General features: G+C 42.6%; 1 protein-coding gene across 1 annotated transcript; it reads right to left on the bottom strand.

Moving 5' to 3' along the window:
- socs7 (suppressor of cytokine signaling 7) lies at window positions 1–27,065 on the bottom strand. The gene is made up of 10 exons (XM_085458304.1): window positions 25,205–27,065; window positions 24,555–24,634; window positions 21,438–21,548; window positions 13,754–13,888; window positions 13,457–13,602; window positions 13,024–13,192; window positions 5,857–5,985; window positions 4,158–4,293; window positions 3,594–3,737; window positions 1–3,443 (listed from the first exon to the last, which is right to left on the bottom strand). Exons 1-9 carry the CDS (start codon window positions 26,740–26,742, stop codon window positions 3,617–3,619), a joined length of 2,565 nt encoding a protein of 854 aa, XP_085314430.1. The 5' UTR covers window positions 26,743–27,065; the 3' UTR covers window positions 1–3,443; window positions 3,594–3,616.

Below are 27,065 nucleotides of genomic sequence, written 5' to 3'. Positions count from 1 at the left end.
ATTGGGGGAAAAAATGCCACACACCAGGGTTTTTTGTTTCCTTTTTACTGGAAAAGCCAGTAGCCAGCTTCACGGTACTGAGAAACAGAATGAGGAAAATACACCTGGGCATTTCAACAAATAAAACAAACAGGTAGAGAGCAGTTATAGGAGGTATACACACTGAGAGGCAGGGCATTTAGGCAATAATCAAATGTTCCCAGATTCAATAATTTCAGTTCAGATGAATCTTTCATTTCAGTAACTGAAAATATCTACCCTAAAGCAGGAAAAACCCCCACATCAAATACCCGTTAGTATCGTAAACCAGTTTTCCGAGGACGTATTTTCTCTTTGGTGTAATTTCACTATTTCTGTATATATCTGTCTGAACATGAACAGCACCAATGTGAAGTCAACTGGGTCTTTTAAAAGCAACAAATACAGGAGTTTAAATAGACCCGAATACAATGCATTGGGAGAAGTAAGGGCGTGTGAAATCAGTGACAACCTTTACGTTCATTTACTTAATGAACTGTAGTAATGGCTGTCTCTTTACATCGTGGCTCAGTAATCAAAAATAAAGATAATAACTCTATATGTTTTAGGCATTCTTGGCAGAAGACAAGGCAAAAACATGAATCAACAGAACCCAGAGCATAGCAGAAACTGCTATAAGCCAGCACCTGTGGGGGTCATTTCTCTGTGATTTAAATTACAGCAACAAAAACAACCAATTTTATGGCATTAGACATTTTATTGTATTTTTGGGGGGGCGCTTAGGGAATAATGTGTTTACAATTATGTGATATTTTATACTCTGAAAAATCTGTCAAGTATTTAGTGGGCAATATAAACGCTTTTTGTTTTTACCTATTAGAGGAGAACAGCCTAAGACTGCATACCTCTAAAAGCAAAACATTTCCTCCGCACCAAGCATAAATTGACTCTGAATGTTTTCTGAAAAACTTTATACATATAGCAGTCACTTTTTAGCTAAACATTGCTAGCACCAGGTTGGACCCTTTTTGCCTCTAGAACTGTCTTAATTCTTCGTGGCACAGATTAAAGAAGGGGCTGGCAAACATTCCTCAGAGATTTTGGCCCATAACATCACACAGTTGCTGCATATTTGTCAGCTTCACATTTATGCTGCAAATCCAAAAGGATTGGAGGGCGTTTGAGCGCAGTCAACTAATTTTCACGTTCAGAAAATCCGTTTGAGATGCTCTGAGCTTTCTGATATGGTGTGCATGGTACACCATGGTCACAAAAGGATTGACATGGTCAGCAACAATAATCAGGTAGCCTATGTAATTTAATAGATGCTCATTGATACCAAGGGGCCCAAAGTGTGCTAAGGAAACATATCTCAGACTATTACATCACCTCCCCCAGGCTGAACCGTGACTACAAGACGGGATGGATCTATGCTTTTATACTGCTTACACCACATTTTGACCCTCGTCATTCAACTGTTGCAGCAAAAATTCAGACCAGGGAACATTTTTCCAATCTTTCCATTTTTGGTAGACGAATGCAAATTGTAGCCTCAGTTTGCTGTTTTTAGACAGGAGTGACACCCAGCTTCTCAAGGTTCAGCGTGTTGTGCATTCAGAGCAATTTCCCTCTGCATACCTATATTGTAAAACATGACTATTGGAGCAACTTTAAAGCAGAATGGCAATTTCCTCTAACCTCTGGCATCAAAAAGGCATTTATAGCAGCTCACTGGATATTTTCTCTTTCCTTTTTTTCTGTGAACCCTAGAGATAGTTCCCCAAAAGTTAATTCTGTTCATCTGGACGTTTTCAGTGGGAGAAATGTTTCGTCACTCGTCCAAGTGACTTCTTCAGTCTCAGCAGACTGCAGGTTTCCCCAATCTTATAAACAGTACATTTGCATAATGACTGAAACTAGCTCCACTGAAGGAACAATGGGCTGTGAGATAGACCTAGACCTAGAGATAGTTGTGTGAGAGATGGCCTGTCTGGCACCAACAAAGAAATCACATTTTTCCCCCATTCTGATGCTCAGTTTAAACTTCAGCAGGTGATAATGACCATGTCTATATGCCTCAATTCATTCGAGTTGCTGCTATGTGATTGGCTGATTAGATATGTCTTAATGGGCAGTTAAACAGGGGTACCTAACAAGGTGGCCAGTATGTGGACCCAGATTAGTTTAGGATGCTGTTTTAAGAAGATCAAAATAGTGTCTACCATGTTCTTATTTCAATTAAATAGATATTTTTAACAATATGACACAAAACGTCACAAAAAAATCCCTACAAACATCCAGTGATGACTATATATTGAAATGCCTATAGAATAAGCATACCAGCTGCCTTCTAAATGGTTGCTCATAAGCAACACTTACACTCAGCAGCTCTGACTACCAACAGGTAAATCTCTGGGGACCATAGGCTTGCCAACACAAACAAAATGAGGATAGCACTTTTGGTTTCCTGGTAGCTACCACAGATGAAATCGCAGACAGTATCATATTGTGCCTATATTGTTGAGAGGCCAAAGACAAAGAAGACTTAAAGCAAAACAGCTTGTATCTCAGAATAAACTCAATGGGTTTTAGCACTCAAAGCTCATAGTAGGTTCACATAAAGTAACAACAGTTGGCTAGCTATTTACCCAATAGAAGTGGGTGTTTGTTTGTTTTTTTAAAAACAAGGAGTCCAGTTTAGAAAGTTGGGTTATAGCGAAAAATGCCTATTGCCACTTTTAAAAAATAGCTGGCACACTGATTAATGTATAATAGTGAAAATAACCAGTGCTGGTTGCTGCAAGTGAAAGCCACAGTCAATACTCTTAATATATTCCATATACAACTTATACAACTTGAGGAGTTCCTCAAATTGTGTCATATAACATTAGATGAGTTTAAATAAAATGAAGAAATTTACTCACGGGATTTTAAAAAAGCAAAAAACGTTTTTTAGCTGATTCATAGGGTCCAACTTTTGGGGTTCAGTTTCAGATGATGAAGACACCAAATGATTTGACAGGCCTCTGTGGCCCTGCCTCTGTGTGTATACCAGCACTGAGGACATCTTTTAATCCAAAATCCCTTTTTTTGACAAAATGGAAGGAAAAACAAGGAAATGGCAGCAAACAACAGTTGTACAAATTGACCAGTGCATTGTGTTTTAAAAGTCCATTTCAACAGGTTCAGGAAATTGAGTTCATAATTCAGGCTCTGTTTTTGTGCCTGTCGACATGTTTTCAGGTGAGCGTATCTCTACAGTCCCTCCTCAGAAGTCACTGAGTCCACTGCATATGCACCACGATTCAACTGCAAGCACACATCATTCCTCTCATTAGTCTAAATCCACACATAGGAGGATCCATCCCAGTCACATTGGACACACAGATTTCCAGGGACTCTGAATGGCCGATGCTGGAAGACTGGTAGACCAGTACAGACAGTACAGTCCTCCACAGCAAAACCTGGAGATGAGGGTAAAACTATGTATATTAATGCTTTATATTAAGATTTCACCTGAGCATCTCAGTCACAGGATCAAAACATCGTTGGATTAGAACAGTACTATTTACCACTCTAGAAATCAACAGCATGCTGTTGATGAACTAACTCACTCGAGCTGAGAAGAGCTCTGCTGCTACGTCTGCGACTCGGCCTCCTGCCCTACTCCCACTACCCTCCGGATGCTCTTGATTGACAGGTACATCTCCTCCTCAGGGTCATAGTAATAAAACTTACTCAGGTAGGAGATCAGCGGTCTGGAAAGAGGTGAAAATACAGGCAAAAAATCAGTATCAAAATCAAAAGCTGGATTACTGAATGTAGAGATAAAGAAACAGAACAGAAGACACAAAAGTTTTAAACATCAGCACAAAGAATAAATGAAAACCAACCCAGGATTTTTCAAAATATCTCAGCTTTTGGTTGGATACCAATGAAACTATGCTAACACATACTGTTTTTATGAAAAACAAAATGTACCGCCTTTTTCTCTACCTGAATCATGTGGTTGGAGGTTGCTAGGTTAAAACCTCAGTAAGAGCTATAAGTGAAAACCCATCAATAAAGGGTCTGTTAAAACCGTTCCAACACCTTGGAAAACAGCAGCATTGTTCAGGATGCTGGCTTTCCACTCCTGTATATTTCAGCAAGTATATTTCCCAGTTGAAACTGAGTACCTGGGCAGTGGAAGCTCTTGGATGTGGTCGATGCGGACTATTTGTCGGATGCAAAAGCGACAGAGATGTTGAAGTGACTTCACGTTGCTGAAGCGAGACACAGGATACAGCAGCTGAACCGGAGTGGGAGGTAGTCCTGGGACAGAAAGAAACATTTTACTCAGTGAAACATTTTAATTTGCCCTTTCCCAATTTTGCTTTGGGCACTCTGGTGGCCCAGTGACTAACATGTAGGCGTCCTTCACAGACTTTGTGTCCTCTTGTCAACTGTTGTGCCTGTAGCTTAATGGCCAAAAATTCTTACAAAAACATAGTTTTATTTGTTTTGAGACTTGCAGGACTTTTCTTAAAAGAGATGCTGGTTTCCAGCTTCATAATTTTATTCTTGGAATCTACTAGAGCAGCATTTTCATTTTATTTACAGTTAATTCTTATTTATTGTGTACTTTCATGGCTTTGGGATGGTGCATCAGTTCATCCAACTCTCCTTCGGCTCTTCCCCTTTAAGTCAGCTTCTCTTAGTAAACAGGATATCTGATCTCACTGGCATCACGCAGACATAGAAGTAGATCAAACTGTGTGAAACTCAGTGCTTAGAGCAATCTGAAGTATAAACTTCTGGATTACAGGGATTGATTGTACATACACTTCTCTATCAGCATAGGCATCCACCGCTTCAACCTCAGACCACTTCGACACAACTCACAAATGAAGATCATTTCTGTGGAGCGATGCTTTCAACTAACCTGTTGCATGTGAGTCAAGTATTCGCGCTCTTTTAGCTCCATTTTTGGTCTCTACAGACGCCTGAGGGAAGTACCTGTCTCTTTAGCAGCTAAAAGCAATAGATTTTTGGAGCTTTTGCTCTGGCTGAAAATTATATTATCGTGGGAATAGGAATTAAATAAAACAGTAGAGTTGTAGCTGTACAGGGAAGCAATGAGCTGAAATTCAATATAAAGCTCCCTACAGCCCATGGTAGAAGCAGATGCAGCTGGTCCGTTACTACAAGACTCCTCACACATTTGATGCATGTGAATGTATAGACTATAGGCTCTCTAAGCAGCCTGATTCTGTCATGTTTAGCAAAGATTATTCAGACAGGTGTAAATAAAGTATTTGCTAGACTAGTAGAGGAGCAATCCACAGGAAATTGGTGCTCGGTGAGTATTTCTAGCTCAAGATTTAGTTTAATATAAATATAACAGTAAAAGATTCGTTTCAATCTGACTCAGTTATGTCTGATAACATTTTGCACAGATATATTTCCCAATCAGAAGATGCTACCTTACTTATTGTCATTTAGGTGTGATGCAGTAAACTACAGTGAATTGTGCGATATAGGTTGGCCTGAGGTCCACATGCATCACATCTGTGTCGGCATGATTCTCATCAGGGGTAAATCTGCTCACGGCTCGATGATATGTGTATAAATCGCACAGGTGGATGCAAAGGATACAATAGCATACAGTTACACTATAGTATACACAAACTAGTGTAAATTTACTGTAAGACATAAATGACCAGATACCTTCACATGAGCATGATGCAAAACCTGAATGTAGACATAAAAATGGTACATATATAGCTATTCTCTCCTCTCCTCCCGGTCTCTCAGGCACTTCTCACTAAGGGGTGATTCAAATGTTTTTTTGATCAGTTGGAGCTGGGTGTTGATATAAAGCCTGTGTTGTTTCACCTGGGACTCTGGAGCGGAGGAAGTAGAGGAATTTCCCATTTTTGGAGTGCATGATGGCTCGCTCGATGAACTCCACCACAGAGTGACAGCGGTCCTCAAACTTCGGGTGACACCACAAACTGAACGTCCCTGCAGGCAATAAAAGAGGAATAGTTTCCTGTATGTACTGTATCATGTGTACTTTTTCAATATCTATAAATCGTACCCACATGAGTAACATTTTTATAAATGCAACTGAGATGAAACTGTTCCTGGATAGTTCTAAAGAGACTAAAGAGAACAAAAAATAAAGCTACACAACAGGAAATTTCCATCAGCCTGTGCAGCTTTAAGATGTAAATCATGCTCTTTAGGCCCTGGAAATAATGCAACTTTAAAGGTAAAGTTCACCACTAAATCACTTTCACATACATTTCTACTGGCTTGAAGCGCTATTTATCCTTTTAGATGGCTTTGATGTGAGGTACCCAGTTTAGTAGAGCTTTGTGGAGCACGAGGGGCCAGAAAGCACAGTTAACACACTCAGCACCATTGCAGAAATCATGACAAAGTTGCTCAGAAAATCCAGAAGCCTTTTCGTAAACAGTTTCATGCAGGAGTTGTTTACTTTCTACTACCAAAAAAGGGCATGCAGCTAGCAAACATTACAGCTGTCACACTGTTGTGCATATGAGCCTCTGATCACAGGGATACGCAGGCCTCATGCTGCATAGTAATACAGCTGGCAAGTTTAAAAAAAAGAAAGTGTCATGGTTCTGGGTCATTTGACCTCTAGATAGTCTTGAGCTCCATGTTCAGTATGTTTAGTTTTGCTTCCCCTGTGGTGTCATGTTCATTTGTATCAGCTGTGTTCTCCAGGTGTTTCCACTTCCCTCATTGCCCTTCTGTGTATTGAAGTCCTGTCTTCCTTTGTTCCTTGTCAGGTCGTCTGTTCGTCTACCCGTGTCTGCTCTCCTTGCCGTGTTCATGGTCTGTGGTTTTCCCACGCTCTCTGTGTTTAGATCTTTGTTTAGTTTTTCCCCACTTTAGGTTTTTGGTTAGTTTATCTCTGTGTTATTTTGCCTTTGTTTCTCATATTTCCTGCCTCAAGCGTTTGCGTTTGAGTCCTCTTAAATAAATACAGGGTCTGCTGCCGCAGACACGTGACAAAAAGAAATATTAAGGTAGAAATTACTTTAGAGCAGTTCATAATTACATAATACTGAATAAAAATAATTTACAAACAGCCAATATGTGAACAGACAAATGCTATGAGTGATTCGACTTCCTGTTGACTTCACAGTGGTTCTTTCTCTTGAAGCCTTTCTGCCCTCAGTTCATGCTGGGTCATGATGCATTCATGCAAACAAGATTGTACTGATGCGAACATGTTGTGTCAGTGAAGGCTGCATATCTGTATAATGAATGTGTTTTCAGCCATGATGCTGTGGCCATGTAATAGTGACTCATTAATGTACAGCCCCAGTTATGAACATCTGCATGGGAGCGTGCGTACTGGAGTATGTGACCAGTCACACATTCATCTTTGTACAAGTCACCTTGTTAGTTTGTCACACATGTGAGGCGTGTGCATGTGGCGCCATGTGAGTTATTCATGCTTCATGAGTTTTGGTTTCAATTTGCTCGATCTGTACAGGCCTGTCTGCTTACACATAATGTTTTCAGATCTGTCTATATGTTTACTGTAGACAGATTGCTATATTACTGTATGTAAGTCTGTATGTACAGGGAGTGCAGAATTATTAGGCAAATGAGTATTTTGTCCACATCATCCTCTTCATGCATGTTGTCTTACTCCAAGCTGTATAGGCTTGAAAGCCTACTACCAATTAAGCATATTAGGTGATGTGCATCTCTGTAATGAGAAGGGGTGTGGTCTAATGACATCAACACCCTATATCAGGTGTGCATAATTATTAGGCAACTACCTTTCCTTTGGCAAAATGGGTCAAAAGAAGGACTTGACAGGCTCAGAAAAGTCAAAAATAGTGAGATATCTTGCAGAGGGATGCAGCAGTCTCAAAATTGCAAAGCTTCTGAAGCGTGATCATCGAACAATCAAGCGTTTCATTCAAAATAGTCAACAGGGTCGCAAGAAGCGTGTGGAAAAACCAAGGCGCAAAATAACTGCCCATGAACTGAGAAAAGTCAAGCGTGCAGCTGCCAAGATGCCACTTGCCACCAGTTTGGCCATATTTCAGAGCTGCAACATCACTGGAGTGCCCAAAAGCACAAGGTGTGCAATACTCAGAGACATGGCCAAGGTAAGAAAGGCTGAAAGACGACCACCACTGAACAAGACGCACAAGCTGAAACGTCAAGACTGGGCCAAGAAATATCTCAAGACTAATTTTTCTAAGGTTTTATGGACTGATGAAATGAGAGTGAGTCTTGATGGGCCAGATGGATGGGCCCGTGGCTGGATTGGTAAAGGGCAGAGAGCTCCAGTCCCACTCAGACGCCAGCAAGGTGGAGGTGGAGTACTGGTTTGGGCTGGTATCATCAAAGATGAGCTTGTGGGGCCTTTTCGGGTTGAGGATGGAGTCAAGCTCAACTCCCAGTCCTACTGCCAGTTTCTGGAAGACACCTTCTTCAAGCAGTGGTACAGGAAGAAGTCTGCATCCTTCAAGAAAAACATGATTTTCATGCAGGACAATGCTCCATCACACGCGTCCAAGTACTCCACAGCGTGGCTGGCAAGAAAGGGTATAAAAGAAGAAAAACTAATGACATGGCCTCCTTGTTCACCTGATCTGAACCCCATTGAGAACCTGTGGTCCATCATCAAATGTGAGATTTACAAGGAGGGAAAACAGTACACCTCTCTGAACAGTGTCTGGGAGGCTGTGGTTGCTGCTGCACGCAATGTTGATGGTGAACAGATCAAAACACTGACAGAATCCATGGATGGCAGGCTTTTGAGTGTCCTTGCAAAGAAAGGTGGCTATATTGGTCGCTGATTTGTTTTTGTTTTGTTTTTGAATGTCAGAAATGTATATTTGTGAATGTGGAGATGTTATATTGGTTTCACTGGTAAAAATAAATAATTGAAATGGGTATATATTTGTTTTTTGTTAAGTTGCCTAATAATTATGCACAGTAATAGTCACCTGCACACACAGATATCCCCCTAAAATAGCTCAAACTAAAAACAAACTAAAAACTACTTCCAAAAACATTCAGCTTTGATATTAATGAGTTTTTTGGGTTCATTGAGAACATGGTTGTTGTTCAATAATAAAATTATTCCTCAAAAATACAACTTGCCTAATAATTCTGCACTCCCTGTAGGTCTGTAGCTTATCTACTGAAATGGTGCTAATAGACTTTAAAACAGCTCAGTCAATTATATGAAGATTTGTCTCATTTATATTAAAAAAATGCCAAATATACAATGACACTTTTATCGAACTCAGATTTTTGCATACAGTGCTTCCCGAGTTTTGTATAAAGAGACATTAGCCTTTTTAATGTTGCTGATTTTGTCTGCTGGGTTGAGTCAGGTACAGTCTGTTTTTACTCTGTTAATTTATTGCAAACTACAGTTTGGAATCCAAAACAAATCCCCCCACGGGGACCAATAAAATTGCTGATATGATGAAACTGACTTCATCTCATCTGTAAGTCAAAGCCTTCTACTTGTCAGCTAGATGCCATTCCTAAAGTTTTGGTTAAGGCATGTCTGCCTTCTTTGCTTCCCCTCATATCTGCTATCATCTGCTCTTCACTTACCACTGGAACTGTTCCTGCTTCCCTCAAAATTGCTGCCATCACCCCAATATTTAAAAAAAAACTGGTCTAGATCCCAATAATTTTGAGAATTTTCGGCCTATTTCCAATCTACCATTCCTTTCAAAAATTCTTGAGAAAATAGTTGCCACACAACTCCACTCACATTTAACTAATAATAATCTGTATGAACAGTTCCAGTCCAGCATTGAAACAGCACTTATAAAATTAACCAATGATCTTCTTATGGCAGCTGACTCTGGTTTACTTTCCATTCTTATTCTCCTCGATCTGAGCGCTGCTTTCGACACTATTTCTCACTCCATTCTCCTCAGTAGGTTAGCCTCTATCGGTCTCTCCCATACTCCACTAGCCTGGTTTAAATCATACCTGTCTGATCACACTCAGTTTATTCAACTCAAATCCTTCACTTCTCAGCCCTTTCCTCTGACCACTGGCGTGCCCCAGGGATCTGTCCTGGTGCCCCTTCTTTTCATTATCTACCTTCTTCCACTTGGACACATTTTCCGTAAATACAATATCCAGTTTCACTGTTCTGCCAATGAAACCCAGCTTTATCTGTCCACTAAACCTGATTCTGCTCTTCCCCCATCCTCCCTCACCCTCTGCTTAGCCGAACTAAATTCATGGTTCTCTTCTAATTTTCTCAAACTCAATAGTAATAAATCCGAGCTCCTCTTGGTCGGCACTAAATCTACATTATCCAGAACCAACAGTTTCTCTGTTACTATCACTAACTCGCCGGTCTTCGTTTCTTCCTCTGTGAAAAGCTTGGGTGTCATCCTCGACAGTACTCTATCTTTCAATTCAAACATTAATAATGTCACTTGGTCTGCATATTTTCAATTGCGCAACATTAATCGTCTCCGTCCTTTTCTCACCCCACATGCCACTGCCATTCTTGTCCACAGCCTTGTTACTTCCAGGATTGATTACTGTAATTCACTTCTTTTTGGTCTTACTCAGAAATCCGTCCACAAGCTCCAACGCGTCCAGAACTCTGCTGCCCATATCATCACCAGGACCCCTTCTGTCCACCACATCACTCCTGTCCTGCAGCAGCTTCATTGGTCAAATATCGTATCAATTTCAAAATACTCTTGTACACATTTAAGGCTATTCATCATCTTTCTCCTCCATATCTCTCTGATCTGGTTCAGATCACCGCCCCATCTCGATGTCTTAGATCCTCTTCTTCCCTTTCTCTCTCCGTCCCCTCCCCTCTTCTTGCCACCATGGGGAGCAGGGCTTTCAGCTGCTCTGCTCCACGACTCTGGAATTCTCTACCTCCTGATTTAAAAATTTCTCTTCCTTCACTCTCTCTTTAAGTCCCAACTCAAAACTCACTTGTTCAAAATAGCTTATCCCACATAACCTCTCCACTCTGCTATTGTAAATTTGTTTTATGTCCTATACTTTTATGCTGCTTTTTTTATTCTACTGTGTACAGTGTCCTTGAGTGTTCTGAAAGGTGCTTTCAAATAAAATGTATTATTATTATTATCATTATTATTATTATTATCATATCTTATGTTGCTTTACATAAGATACTTTACACAACAAAGTTCTATAAGTGCAAACTTGAGTAAAATCGTGCCAAAGTATTTTCTCCAGAGGCAAACATTACGTTTTTTGTGCTTTTATTCCACAAATGTATCTGTGTGAACAGTCTGACCTTTTTTTGTTATTTGCTTTCGGTTCCACATGTCATTTTTAGACTCAAACTGTATAGCTTGTGCACTTTGTATGCTATACTTGGCTCTCTAATGCATAAGGTGTTGTTTGGAACCTGCTGTGTTTGTCTGGCAATCACGAGTGTGGCAATAAATCAAAGTCTAGATAAACATCTTCATCTTTAATGATGAAATTTTTGACACATTAACATTTATTAACATGTTGCATCAAGATCCTTCTCTATGCCTATGCTCACCTGCAGCGTATGAATAGCATGAAAACTGCTTTTGTTTGGCAGCTCTTTCTAAATACACTTCGCACTAAGTGAAGAGTGGCTAAAGTGGAATATAGAGTACAGTTTGATGTGCACATTTGTGTATCATACTTAGCTTGCGTGTGTGCATGAAGGTCTTACGTGACTCATTGTGGTAATATGTGCTCACAAATATCCGCGTTACACGCCTGAGATGTTGAATAACCATCATATGGGACTGTGTGAGTGGGTGTTTGTGTGTTTTTTGAAGCTCTATCTTTCATTTTAGATTTATAGTAAGAATAAGAAGAATAAGAATAACTTGACATAACTGTGAATCAACCTCTTAATACAGTTGTAACTTGCGAGACTTATACTTTATCTTCTACAAGGTTTTGTAGCCCTATATATATGGAATATTTGCCAACTGAGGAGCACCATGAGGATTAGATCCTTTATTGGATTTAATGATGTAAAGTGTTTGCACTTCAACATTACTTGATACTCTTCTTTTATCAATTTCATGCTGACAAATATGAGATTGGTCAGAATGCAAAGATAAATCTTTACCTCCAAAACCTTAAAAGTCTGAACCCCTCCTAGTCTGAACCTACTATGACTGTCCACAGAAAAAGAAACACACAGACAGAAAAGGAAGGAGGGCAAACTCTCTAACAGAATAAGCCTGTAAATTCAGTCCAGTACAACTTACCCAGACCTCTGAGCTCTATCCTAATGCTACCCATAATCTATAAACTCTATAAAAACTAAATAAGAACCAGAACTGAATAATAATAAGTCTTACTAGAAAGATAATGACATCAAAAAACTAAAACACAACACATGGCACATGACACCAGCTATCAGTCTGAATATCTTAATGTCACTTTCATATCAGATACACAGAAAATCTTTGTCCAGTGACATCGCCGAAATATTTTTGAATGCAATGATTCCCTCACAGGAAAAGCTAACACCATACTACATGGAAACAATGCACATTAATAATCTTAGAAAAGGACTGGTACAAGTATCGTCAAAGCAAAATCTATCTTAACCTTGCAAGCTGGGAAGATGTGATAAATACAGCAGAATGGTCAGTTTATAATAAACAATGTAGATTCTAATTAATTAAGATAAGACTGAAAAAACAGTTTGTTCTGTCGCCTGAAGCATCATTGAAACCGTGAATATATAGCTGACTACATACGCAGCACTGCAGCCTCGCTTTGTCCATTTAAATTGACTAATAAGCTGGTTTATAGTGTAGCATCACTGCTAGTGTAGAATGGTCATGTTAGGAGGATGTTTTTCTTTATCTAGTTCAGTGGATTACTCTAGAAAATTGCCTCTGTTAAGTTCATAAATAATCCCATCTGAGACGTGTGTGTGTGTGTGTGTGTGTGTGTGTGTGTGTGTGTGTGTGTGTGTGTGTGTGTGTGTGTGTGTGTGTGTGTGTGTGTGTGTGTGTGTGTGTGTGTGTTTCTCACCTCTGTAGTGCTCCATGCGAGTGTGGTGTGTGACTCCCTGTGATCTGAAGCTGAGGCTCAGGATGTACCGAGGGTCTGAACTGTCACGAACCAGGAAGGATCCGTCTGGTTTACCCTTCAGCTTCATCTCCGCATCCTCCCAATTCATGGGACCCCAGTACCAGCCGCACTGCAGGTTGAACCCCCAGCCCCCCAATAAAAAACAAAGAACCCCCCCCCCAAAAAAAACAAACAAAAAAAAAAAAAAACAGAGAAGCATTCTTAGTTATGCTTTTCTTTTCTCTGATCAATAACCTTTGGAAATAACCTCTACATAAACAGATTGTAAAGCCATCCCAAAAAACAGAAGACCTTGTACATTTTATGGATTTATAGGAAGTTACACTTTGTATAGTTGACCATACAATGAGAAGATACATCAATATCATCTTACCTTCTCCAGTTCTCTCAGACTGGCGGTGAAGTTGCTGGCTTCCGACCGCCGCAGGGCACACAGCATGGGGGGTGGGGCCTGTCTGATGGGGGGTGGACCATCAGCTGATGATGGGTTGGAATGAGGAAGGGCCCGTAGGAAAGCATCTATATGAGAGATGTTAAAGGTGCCAGATGAAGCATTTTTAACATAAACATGTCTATACTACTAACTGACGCACATTAGCTGATTATAATGAGAGCGGGAAGTCACTAATCTCTGACCACAATTCCCATCATCCCTCGGGACAGATCTTACCATTGAGGCTGAGACTGTGCTGGATGGTAGTGTGGGAAGGAGGAGGAGGAGGAGGGAGAGGCAGAGGAAGAGACTGCAGAGAGGCGCCCATGACGCTCACTAGGAAAGGCCCAGGCTGGGGCCCGGCTATGTCGTCTGGAAGAAGCGCAGGAAGGAAGGGAGGAAGGCAAAGGAGGTAAATGAAGACAGTAGGGAGGAAGGAGAGAGGAACGACCGAGAGAAGAAGAAAGAGTGAGGAAGAGGAAAAAAGAAAAGGTGTTAGGAAAGGTGAAGGAAGGAAGGAGGTTTTGTCAGCACCATCGACAGAAAGTCTCAAGCTCGGAAATGAAACTTTACCACCTTTATAATTGACAAGTATTACACATAAAGACCAAAAACAACCACGCATTTATCCAAATCCTATGAGTGTAATCAAACCTAACACATCCTGCTAGGTTGTCTAAAAACTATTAAATCAAAAAAATACATAAATTAATATGCAAACAAATGCAAAAAAGGGTATTAAAAATAAGTGCAGGCATTATTTAATAAAATGTCCATTTACTTCTGGTGTGTGTAATGTATATTCTTTTCCATTATTTATTTGTATTCTAATATATCAATCAATCAAGGCTTTATTCGCCACGTGCAGGTTGCCCTGCGGTGAAATAGGACCCCCCTCCTGACCTTACACACACAACACAGACATCACATGGGGATACAGGTTGGAGATCGGTAGCGTTACAGAAAAACACTGAAATATACACTACAATGGGAAAGTACAAGAGGAAAAAAAGAGACCTCTACTCTACTGGGCTCCTGGGAGGACAGCATGAGAACAGGAAACAAAAAAACTCCTCTGCACAAAAAAGCGCATAAATGCCCACAGCACAACATTATGGATCCCGTGACAAGCCACAGGGTCGGGTGGGGAGTGAGGAGTAATCCGACTCAAACACAGCAGCCATCCTGCCCAGCGCCGAAAGGGTGTCCGCATGAAGTGATGGTGCTTTTTACTTTAGTGCGAACAGCTCATGTGAATTTCAAAGCTGTTTTAACAGTCCAACACTGGTCTCTCAATCTCGCGTTGGAGAGCCATGAGCTTCTCCATGATGTTATCAAACTTGCCTCTGTGATGTTGTCATTCTTGTGCTCAAAGAGCCGATTCTGAGAACTCACGACCACAGTGAGCCTCCCCAAGATGTAATCCAATTTGCGCTCAGAGATGTTATTCCGAGCGAGCCCCTCCAGATGTAATCCAGTTGGCACTCAGAGGTCTTGTTCTATTCACAGCAGCCGTAGCCTCACCAAGATCTTATCCGTGCTGACTCAATGAGCCCATTTTGAGAAACTCACGCCTCTTCCCATCGTTTCAATCCCAGCGGGCAGCTTTGTGGGGGTTTGAACAGCCGGTTCTGCTTTCTTAATTCTTCGATAAGTCAGGGCCAAGCCAGCTCCGATCAGAACCCTGTTACCATGGTTCCGAATAGGTAGATATCTTCAGCACTCAGGCTCACCCGAGCCCAGACTTCTCGTTGAGAAAGGGGTGTCAATTGCATTTAGGGACCAGTTGATCCAATCCATAATTCCTCTTTTAGGTTTTAGAGAACAGACTGTGAGAGAGTGTTCCAGGGAAAAGTAACACAAAAAACACAAGACTAGACAAGGACATAAGAGGCTAAGCAGGGAAGATAAGGGAGAGGAGGAGGAGAGGAGAAAAGTGCGACCGCCTTCGTTATATATATATATATATATATATTTATATATATATATATATATATAAAACACCCAGCACGCCCCTGCGGGCGGTTTATCCTTCAAGCTCGGGTCCTCTACCAGAGGCCTGGGAGCTTGAGGGTCCTGCGCAGTATCTTAGCTGTTCCCAGGACTGCGCTCTTCTGGACAGAGATCTCCGATGTTATTCCCGGGATATGCTGGAGCCACTCGCCTAGCTTGGGAGTCACCGCACCTAGTGCTCCGATTACCACGGGGACCACCGTTACCTTCACCCTCCACATCCTCTCGAGCTCTTCTCTGAGCCCTTGGTATTTCTCCAGCTTCTCGTGTTCCTTCTTCCTGATATTGCTGTCATTCGGAACCGCTACATCGATCACTACGGCCGTCTTCTTCTGTTTGTCTACCACCACTATGTCCGGTTGGTTAGCCACCACCATTTTGTCCGTCTGTATCTGGAAGTCCCACAGGATCTTAGCTCGGTCATTCTCCACCACCCTTGGGGGCGTCTCCCATTTTGACCTCGGGACTTCCAGGTTATACTCGGCACAGATGTTCCTGTACACTATGCCGGCCACTTGGTTATGGCGTTACATGTATGCCTTGCCTGCTAGCATCTTGCACCCTGCTGTTATGTGCTGGATTGTCTCTGGGGCATCTTTACACAGCCTGCACCTGGGGTCTTGCCTGGTGTGATAGACCCCAGCCTCTATGGATCTTGTGCTCAGAGCTTGTTCTTGTGCTGCCATGATTAGTGCCTCTGTGCTGTCTTTCAGTCCAGCTTTGTCCAGCCACTGGTAGGATTTCTGGATATCAGCCACCTCCTCTATCTGCCGGTGGTACATACCGTGCAGGGGCCTGTCCTTCCATGATGGTTCCTCGTCTCCCTCCTCTTTCTTGGGTTTCTGCTGCCTGAGGTATTCACTGAGCACTTGGTCAGTTGGGGCCATCTTCCCAATGTATTCTTGGATGTTCATTGTCTCATCCTGGACTGTGGTGCTGACACTCACCAGTCCCCGGCCCCCTTCCTTCCGCTTAGCGTACAGCCTCAGGGTGCTGGACTTGGGGTGAAACCCTCCATGCATGGTAAGGAGCTTTCTTGTCTTTATGTCAGTGGCTTCTATCTCCTCCTTTGGCCAGCCTATTACCCCAGCAGGGTACCTGATCACAGGTAGGGCGTACGTGTTGATGGCCCGGATCTTGTTCTTACCATTCAGCTGACTCCTCAGGACTTGCCTGACCCTCTGCAGGTACTTGGTGGTTGCAGCTTTTCTAGCGGCCTCTTCATGGTTCCCATTCGCCTGCGGGATCCCCAAGTACTTGTAACTGTCCTCTATGTCTGCAATGTTGCCTTCTGGTAGTTCAATCCCCTCAGTTCTGACTACCTTCCCTCTCTTTGATCTCACTGAGGGGGATCAGGCCTATGCAGAACAGCAGTGGGGACAGAGCATCTCCTTGGTAGATCCCGCACTTGATGGTGACTTGTGCTATGGGCTTGGAGTTGGCCTCTAGTGTTGTACGCCACATCCCCATTGAGTTCCTGATGAAGGCTCTTAGGGTCCCATTGATCTTGTACAATTCTAGGCATTCCAGTATCCAGCTGTGGGGCATTGAGTCATAGGCCTTCTTGTAATCAATCCAGGCAGTGCACAGGTTGGTCAGTCTGGTCTTGCAGTCTCAGCTGATTGTTCTGTCTACCAGTAGCTGGTGTTTTGCGCCTCTGGTATTCTTGCCAATTCCTTTCTGTGTCCCGCTCATGTATTGACCCATGTGCCTGTTCATCTTAGCCGATATGATGCCTGACAGGAGCTTCCATGTAGTACTGAGGCAGGTATATCGCACTTGGGGCTATGTACCCAATCTCGGGTGGGGGTGATGATATCGCCCCCCTGACCTGGCGTCCTGACTGCTCCTTGCCGTAGCATTTGTGTTGTACCTCGTCAATCTCTAGCTGTGAGAGCAGTCCCTTCTTTCGAATGTTGGAACACTGAGCTACTAGTTGTTTCGCCGTCATTGTGGATGTTGGGTATAGAAGAATCCATAGGTCCCTCATCCTATTCATGTAGCCCCTTCCGCCGGGGTTACTTGCGTAGTAGCATTCCAACAACGCCCTGTTTTCGTCTCTTGCCCACCGATGCCTTCTTGTTCCAGTAGCCCACTTTTCGTCAGGGTGCCCTGGTTCCTCAACACCTGACGCGGACCTTGTTGATCCGGGCGACGTCCGAGCCGGCATGCCTTCATATTTATCTGTCTCGCTCATGTCTGCGGTAGGCTTGCTTAGCATAGGGGGTCTAGCCTTAGGACCCTTACTGGATACAGACGCCCCAGGCAGGAATCGAACTTGCGATCCTCTGTTCCAAAGGAGTGTAGTCTAACCACTACGCTATCCAGCTGCTATCTACGCTATCCAGCTGCTATTTGTATATATATATTAGGGGTGCAACGATATTCGTATCGATATTGAACCGTTCGATACAGTGCTTTCGGTTCGGTACGCATATGTATCGAACAATACAAAATTTTTAATTTATTTTATCAACTTTCCTTCTGACGATGCTGTCTGTGTTGAGCGCTCAGTGAATCTGCGTTCGACTACTCCGCCTAGGCTCGACAGTGCAGCCTAGGCGGAGTAGTCGAACGCAGATTCACTGAGCGCTCAACACAGACAGCATCATCAGAAGGAAGAGCGCAGGGCAAGCTAGCGAGACAGAAGTTAAGCTCTCCTTACAACATGGACCTCCCACACTCTCATTCAGATCTGGCGTTTGGAATTATTTTGGTTTTCATGTGACGTATGACCCTAAAGGTAAGCGAGTCATGCACTAAAGTAAAACAGTATGTTGGATGTGCCATGCAATGCTCAATTACATGGGTGGGAGCTAGTGTGTTAGCGCAGTTAGCTCGTTAACGTGTTGGCCGTCTAGCCCCATGCACAGGGCGATCGGCGGTAGCTCGTTAACGGAGATTTGCCGTGTTGTGGCGTTAAGGTCATTTCAACGAGATTAACCTGAAAGCACTAGTGGGAACACAACGAATATGACTGCACATTTACGCCGACATCATCCTAGTGCAAAGACAAGTGGAAGCAGAAAAAAAACAAGCAAGCATGCTACTAACTTTAGCCGAGTCATTTAGACAGCTGTTAGCACATGATTCTCCTTATGCTGCTGAGAATATAGCCCAGAAGAAGCGGATAGTATAGCTTTTATTTTGGAAAGAGACATTTCTCTGTAATAAACTCTCTTTTTCCAAAGATGAGTGATTCCTCAATCAGATACAGGGCTCGCAATATCGCTAGCCCGACGTCCCGGGGCTAGCGATCTTTTCAGTCGGGCTACCAAAATTCTATCTCTTCCCTGCCCGTCGGGCTATTGTAGGAAGGAAAAATATATGTCAATGCTTTTGCATTCTTTCAGAAATGTAGCTGGGTAATTATGTCATTGGCATCGGTGAGCCACTGTCAATATGTGACATATTGAAATCGCGTTTGAATTTGCGCTTGTTTTTTTGCTTTCACTTTGCAATGACAGCACTGATCTGTGAGTGATGATAATTTGTGCACCAATTCCTCTGACATAGTCTTATTAATCGTTAGCTTACTATGCAAACATGACAAGTGAAATCTCCCGCAGCAAGCTTAAACATGTGAGAGGTTGATCGCACAGAGAATCGCTGAGCTTATGTGAGTGCGTGTGTAAAAGTAGCAGGATTTATATTTCAGTTCTGCTGAGCCAAATAAGACAGGTCAGGGTGAAGAAGTGACAGCCAAAGAAAAGCTTACCACAAAACTGAGAAGTTATGACAAATCAGACTATAGGGCAAAAAGAAAGTGCAGCTTTATGGTTTCATGGACAAAATAATTTCTGTGGCTGCAATATGACGAGCTAAATAACCAGGGCTGCACATAAGTGGTCCGCAGGTGCGCATTCGCTGTCAAAATAAAAAACACGCACAAGGGTTAGGGTTAAATTTAAAAACTGTACTTTTGAGTTAAAATATATATTTATAATTTTAATAAATGACAAATTAAAAAGGCATGAACATTTTTTTTGTATCGAAAAAATATCGAACCGTGACACCAAAGTATCGAACCGAACCGAACCGTGAATTTTGTGTATCGTTGCACCCCTAATATATATATATATATATATATATATATATATATATATACACATATATATATATATACACACACACACACACACACACACACACACAGTGGGGCAAAAAAGTATTTAGTCAGCCACCGATTGTGCAAGTTCCCCCACCTAAAATGATGACAGAGGTCAGTAATTTGCACCAGAGGTACACTTCAACTGTGAGAGACAGAATGTGAAAAAAAAAATCCATGAATCCACATGGTAGGATTTGTAAAGAATTTATTCGTAAATCAGGGTGGAAAATAAGTATTTGGTCAATAACAAAAATACAACTCAATACTTTGTAACATAACCTTTGTTGGCAATGACAGAGGTCAAACGTTTACTATAGGTCTTTACCAGGTTTGCACACACAGTAGCTGGTATTTTGGCCCATTCCTCCATGCAGATCTTCTCGAGAGCAGTGATGTTTTGGGGCTGTCGCCGAGCAACACGGACTTTCAACTCCCGCCACAGATTTTCTATGGGGTTGAGGTCTGGAGACTGGCTAGGCCACTCCAGGACTTTCAAATGCTTCTTCGGAGCCACTCCTTTGTTGCCCGGGCGGTGTGTTTTGGATCATTGTCATGTTGGAAGACCCAGCCTCGTTTCATCTTCAAAGTTCTCACTGATGGAAGGAGGTTTTGGCTCAAAATCTCACGATACATGGCCCCTGGGGCGTCTGTATCCAGTAAGGGTCCTAAGGCTAGATCATTTTGACCCCACGGGATGAGATCTTGCGTGGAGCCCCAGATCGTGGGAGATTATCAGTGGTCTTGTATGTCTTCCATTTTCTGATGATTGCTCCCACAGTTGATTTTTTCACACCAAGCTGCTTGCCTATTGTAGATTCACTCTTCCCAGTCTGGTGCAGGTCTACAATACTTTTCCTGGTGTCCCTCGAAAGCTCTTTGGTCTTGGCCATGGCGGAGTTTGGAGTCTGACTGTTTGAGGCTGTGGACAGGTGTCTTTTATACAGATGATGAGTTCAAACAGGTGCCATTCATACAGGTAACGAGTGGGGGACAGAAAAGCTTCTTACAGAAGACGTTACAGGTCTGTGAGAGCCAGAGATTTTCCTTGTTTGAGGTGACCAAATACTTATTTTCCACCCTGATTTACGAATAAATTCTTTACAAATCCTACCATGTGGATTCATGGATTTTTTTTTCACATTCTGTCTCTCACAGTTGAAGTGTACCTCTGGTGCAAATTACTGACCTCTGTCATCATTTTAAGTGGGGGAACTTGCACAATCGGTGGCTGACTAAATACTTTTTTGCCCCACTGTATATACATATAATATATATATGTATCCTCTTATTTATGTGTTGTTGTTTTTTTTTGTTTAGTTCACCTCGCAGCAGTAGAAAACATCATCTACCAGTCATTACAAACTGTATTACCAAAAAACAAAGTCAGTGGAAGTAAAAATAGACAAACAGGAAGACTAAATGTTTTTCCCTCTTCTTTGCTATCGATTGAGTCACTGCATCCAGATTTCAAATTAAATCTGTAGATTGCTGTTGACCTTTCAAAAGCTTCCACAATCAGATTACAGCAGATTATAAAAATTCGTCTGTGTCTGAGTTTCCAGAAATGTCCGGCGGTAACCAAAACTACTAAGCAAGACAGAAATATTAAGAGAAACTGCCTGGGCTTCAATTCCATCTGAGCTATAGCCCAGCTGCAGTGAAGCTCTCTGAAACCAAAAGCTTACAAAGGTTTGTTTTTTTATGGGCTTTATACTTCATGGATACTGTAAGTGAACTACTACTATTGGAAGAAGACGAGAAGAGAAACAGAAACTGACAGGAAGTAGAGAAAAGTACCTAAGAGACTGAGACTTCGACGAGGAGGGGGTGGAGGTGTAGGTGGGTGTGGGTGTGGCGTATTCGCCCCTCGCCGTGAAATATCCACATCCACTAGAGAAACGGTCTCACCTGAACACAGGAGGAAGAAAAGATAAGAAGAAATTGAGAGAAAGAGGAAAGTGAGCAGACGGTAAGACAGTGAAAGGGGCTGTGCTTTGTGAACCTGTAACTGTGTGTTGTTTTGTCTGTGCTGCAGCATGCCATTAAAGCTGCACCAGGCAGGATGTTTATGGAAAATTACACCCAGCTAATCAGCCTAAATCACTACAATAAAGGAGAATATCCCATCTCAGCTAATTGAAATGCTGCACATTCAATGTTTACCGAAGTCAAACCCTGCAGTAGGGCATGGTTGCTGGCAGCGAAAGAAACAAAATCAAAGGGTTAAGAGCCAAACCCTCAAGAGCAGAAAAAGCTGGACTTGCCCACATCCAGTCTCAGCCACCAACATCGCTTTAGCTCGCTTTTTGGTTGTGAAACATCACATACAGGCTGGGCTGGTAAACATGAGCAAGCCATGGGCACGGCTTCAGGGTTTTGAAAGTCCCCAAGATTTCAAACGAATCATCCTCACAAACTCTGCAACATGAAGCAATGCTGGGTGCAGCTTTAATGTTTTGGTCTAATTGGAGGTTGTGAAGCTTGTGCTCACAAACTCCAAAAATTCTCAGTCTGTGAGTAATGTGGGAGACTGCATAGAGGGAACGTCAGAGGCCGCCATAGGTGCTGAATCAAGTTTTGCCTTATGAGCCACAAACCTTCTCTCCCTTTTTACCTTTGTGTTAAATCAGCTTTTATCTACTGCACCAGTTGCAGTTTTAGCATGTAGTGTTTTGGTAAATTGTGAGATGACCATGTTGGGGTCTCACTGACATCATAAAGCTCCAAAAGTAGAAAAAAAACTGAATGAAACTGACCATTAGATCTTTTTGAAGACTGAGATTTGTAGCCACAGATATTACTTTTATATACAATTACATCATTATCTGAAGCATGGAAAAAAGAACACAGCAGGTAACTTTAACAACATTTGGTCTCACTATACTCTCCAGCGTTATAGGATCTACTTCAATATTTATAGTTGTAAACACTCGCCATACTTAATATCTAATCTCAAGACGTAACATAAAAGTACTTTATATCAGGTTCATGTTGACTCAGTTTCACATTCTACTGCCCCAAATGTTTTCTACAGCACTCGCTTCTGTCAGTCTGCCCCAGGGCAGCTGTGGCTACAACTGTAGCCTCCACCAGTATGTGAATGTGAGAGTGAATGATTAGTGGAATTGTAAAGCACTTTAAGGGCACCGAAAAGCGCTATATAAATGCAATCCATTATTATTATTATTATTATTATTATTATATGTGGCTTAATCTGCACTACTACAAGTGCACTACTTACTCCTGTCTAAATAACTTGTGCGTAAAAACGCAGGGCCAGCTGTTTTTTGGACTTATTTACAAGTTGATAAAATAAAACTACATTTGTGAACATTTTACATCTGCAGTGGGAATTAATGAGTTTGGATCAGTAATTCAAAGAAGTTTGTCATTTGGAGTGAAATGTGCTTACTTGTTTCTCTTATCTTGCAATGTTTGTCCAAAAAAAGTTAAAAGGGTGAAAGAAAGATAAAAACTGTCTAATTTTATTCTTATGACTTGCTAACTGTGCATATAGGATGGAAATCATAGACTTTATAGGGCTTTTCGTGTTATACATTTGTGCTAATCTTGGCTTCTTGCATCAGCTTCTTGGATAGAAATGAGACTGGAAGTGTCTTCCAGTGTATCCTTGGACTGCCTGGCTTTGGCATCAAGCTAACATTTTTACTAACATGTGGAAGTGTTCCACCATTGTAACATAAGATTGTTCTTCTTATGTGTTTTGGGTGACAGACTGGATATGTTTGACAGGTATGTGTGATTTTATTAAGAAAAATATTCCCCGAAAAAGTTCTAAAACAAACTCCAGACTCAGCTTTAAATTAATCTTCAGACTGTCACGTTACATCATTTCATCTTTCAGAAACAGGACCCTGTTTTGGAGGAGGATTATATTTTTGTGATGGGATTCAATGTGAAAATTTCAGATATGTACAGAGAGAGAAGGGGTTATGTGAATTAGTTACTACAAATTAACGTCAAAGATAGTAAAGGCAGACATGAAGAATTTTTAAAATTTTAAAATTTTTTAATTTTGTTATTTCTGCTGAATGTTTTTTAACTTCAATCACTGAAAACAATATTGATCGTATTATATTGTTTTTTGTTTCCATTTAAATGATCAAAAGAGACCATTTTCACTCAAGCCCCACCCACTTGCTAATTAAAACTCCTTTCTAATGAGCAGTAGCCAATCAGAAGAAAAGTGGCTTAAAACAAGATTGTTCTTAAAGGTGTAGGTGCTAAAACAGCTTGTCTTATGAGTTGCACCAACACTCAGTGCAAGATGAAAAAGGATTGTTTAAAACCTCCCAAGTAACATCCAAGAATAAAAATATAGAGCTGGAAATGAGCATAATATGTTCCCTTTAAACATCCATTGTTTAGTTTTATCAGCCCCAAAGCCTAAAGTAGATTTTAAGGTTAATTACCAGCTTAAACAACATGTGCTTCGATTCAAAGTATGAATGGTTTGCCAAATGGAGCTGAAGTTGTGTAATTATTGCAGCAAAGAGTATATCTGCTCCTCTTTTCTGGTGAAAAAAATAAAACTTAATATCTTAAAGGCTCCTCATTTGTACAGTCACTGACTCTGTTAAATCACACCTCTGCTCAGGTTATTGTTGGATGTGCCAGGAGCTTGACACAACATTCCTCCGTTTTGTCGCTTTTATGTGACAATAAACTGAATATTTTGACGTGGTTGTGGCTTCTTTTTTTTTTTTTTCTTTTTTTTTTGGAAAAAGGAGTACATTCAGAATTCATACATTTCTTTCTCAAATTAACAGTTATACTATTATGTTGATTACTTACAAGCTTATCAGAAGGTTTGGGTGATGGATATCAGAGGGGTTTTCCTCTCTGAGCACAAAGCTGTGAGAGAATCAAAACCAAAGCCAAAGCAACCCTTACCAGTGAAAGTTGAGAGAGAGGCAGAGAGGGAGGCTGGGGAAAAGGCACTGTGGGCCCTGGTCAGTCTGGGCTGGCTGTGGCTGAAGAAGAAGAAGAAGAAGAAGAAGAAGAAGAAGAAGAAGAAGAAGAATTATGAGAAGAGAATTAGATTGCAGAAGAAGTATTAGTGCAGTCTCTGCTTAGCTTTAATAGTGTGTGGGTCCTGCAGCTCTATCTCTCTCTCTTTTTGCATTTTCTGTTTGATGCTCTTAGCTCCAGCACTAAAGACTTCTAAAGCTATGTTTTTTAATCATAGCCTGCCTTCAGTGTGCTGCTGTGAATAATGACTTAGCTGTGAAGACAATAGAGGGTGACAAGCCAGAAAGGTTAGAACAAAATCTCAGCATCTAATAACATGTAGCACCAAAAAGTTCTAAAAGAAAGATCTGGCAGATGAGAGAGTTCAAGCCTCTGGAAATCAATGTTCAGCTTACAGAAAAGGTTAGGATGTTTCACTGGCCGAAATTTAATAATGGACTTCCTATTTCGTATGTTAGGTTAGACTTTTTAAAAAGTCTCTGACCTACATGTATTAAGACAGCTTTTATGTTTTTAACTTGCTATGTTTACTTGTTCTGACCCTGACAGAAGATCTGTTTAGGATTTCTTACTTGTCTGCATCCTGCTCAGCACCCGCTGCACACGCCATGTCCACCAGACTCCCGGCAGAAGATACTGAATAAGTCACTGAGGGCCTTTTGTCCAAAAGGTGACTGGAGCCGCTGCAGCTTTTAGTCCGGAACAATTTGCTCAGTCTGATCTTTAACGAGCCCTTTTTTGACTTCCCTGGAACTTTGAGCATCTTTTCCCCGCCCGTGGCCCTGCCCGTGGGAGTCCGGGGCGCACTGGCGCACCGCTCCGGCCGCCTTCTGGGTGTCGATGCCTGGCTCAGGTTCGGGCTTGTGGCCCAGGGCGAGCTCTGGGCCGGGGTAGTCGACGATGACTTGGCTGAAGCATGCGTGACAACCTCTGTATTCCCACAGCTTACCTGCGAGAGCCGGCCGGATAAGTTCCCGTGGAGGCTGCACACCTGCGTGGCAATGTGCGCCGCAGCCGCTGCTTCTGTCGCCGTCTCCTCCACCTGCCTCCTCAGTTCCACTTGAAAACTGCTGATGGAGAAAGCCCCGGACATTTTCTGAACTATTTCCCTTTTCCTGTTGAGTAAAAACTCCCGGCGTCCGTTTTCATCATCTGCCTCATCCTCCGGACACTCGTCCATGTCCAAACCGTCAACGTCCCCGTTCCCCAGCCCTTCCAGCACCAACAATGCGTCGCTAGTCTCTGTTGGGTCATCGCCTGGCTCTACTCCCCCTCCTGCCGGCCTATGTGCACTCTGACACGAACAGTGTGGGAGCTCGCCTGCTTTGAACAGCATTTTGGGTACCGCGCCAACCCCAAGCTCCCCGAACCGCCGGGCCAGCTCAAACACGGCTCCTTCCCTGTCCCTGGTGGCGCATCCCCATTTAGAGTCAATCACGGTGAGAGGGTTAGATCTCTCCGTCAACACGGGCCACTCTGGCGTAGTGGCGATGAGTCGATGCCGGTGGCATAGCTCAGCCGCTCCCTGCATCTCCACAGAGGCTGGCGAATGCGCTCCCCATGTCCGGTCTAGCAGGTTCTGCTGCTGCTGCTGAACCTCTCTGACACTCAGAGTGTTGTTATTGACCGCTGGGCTGGAGCAGCCAGATCCCGGGCTCTGATCCAGAGCATCCCTCGGCTGATTCCGACGGTCTAATTCCAAAATCCCCTCTCCGTTCCGCATTATATTGGAGAAGACTAGCAACTGAGGCCGTAGGCCGGGGCTGGGAGCGAAGTCAAACCCCTGGGCCTCCATGGAGCTCTGCGGCGGCGGAGGCGCGGACAGTGTGGCTCGGCTCTCCGTCACCCCAGAGTCAGGTGCAGCCGTGCCCTCGGTGCTCGGCTGTGCTTTGTTCAGGTGGCTGCTGGGATGCTGGAGGCCCTCCGTTGGATCTCGGCTTATATCCAAACCCGCTTTGACGCCGCTGTGAGCCAGGACCTCCTTCCCCAGCCCTGCCACCACTCCTCCCGGCGGCAGATTCCCGTTTTCTGCGTCCAAGCGGTCATCCTCGGCCACGGAAACCAGGCGCATCAACACAAAATCGGGCGACATATCTTGAGCGTTGTTCATAATTGTTCGTCAGGATCACGAAACGAGAATTGCTAGGCGATCTGCTCTTCACATAGCTAACCGCATAGATCTCGCTCCTATAATAAAGAAAGGACCAAGCCGCTGCTGCCTCCCATAAATAGGCTATGAGCGAAAACGTTAAAAAAATATATCAGGCGATGTTTTCATCCTCCTCCTCCTCCCCTTCGCCAACGCAGCGTCCGTTAAATATGTTGAAGAAATGCGTGCAGTTTGCTCCGGGCAGCAGGCGGACCCCTGGGTCAGACATGCGGTCTGATTTCAGTAGAATAAAAGCCAGCAGAGTCTCCGGTCAGTGACCACAG

This window comes from Copadichromis virginalis, linkage group LG6 (assembly GCF_057382275.1).
Source record: "Copadichromis virginalis isolate Kocher_CV1m ecotype Utaka linkage group LG6, C_Virginalis_male_GT1.1, whole genome shotgun sequence".
Lineage (NCBI taxonomy): Eukaryota > Metazoa > Chordata > Actinopteri > Cichliformes > Cichlidae > Copadichromis > Copadichromis virginalis.
The sequence above is the reverse complement of the archived record's forward strand: the minus strand, read 5'-3'. Positions and strand labels throughout refer to the sequence as shown.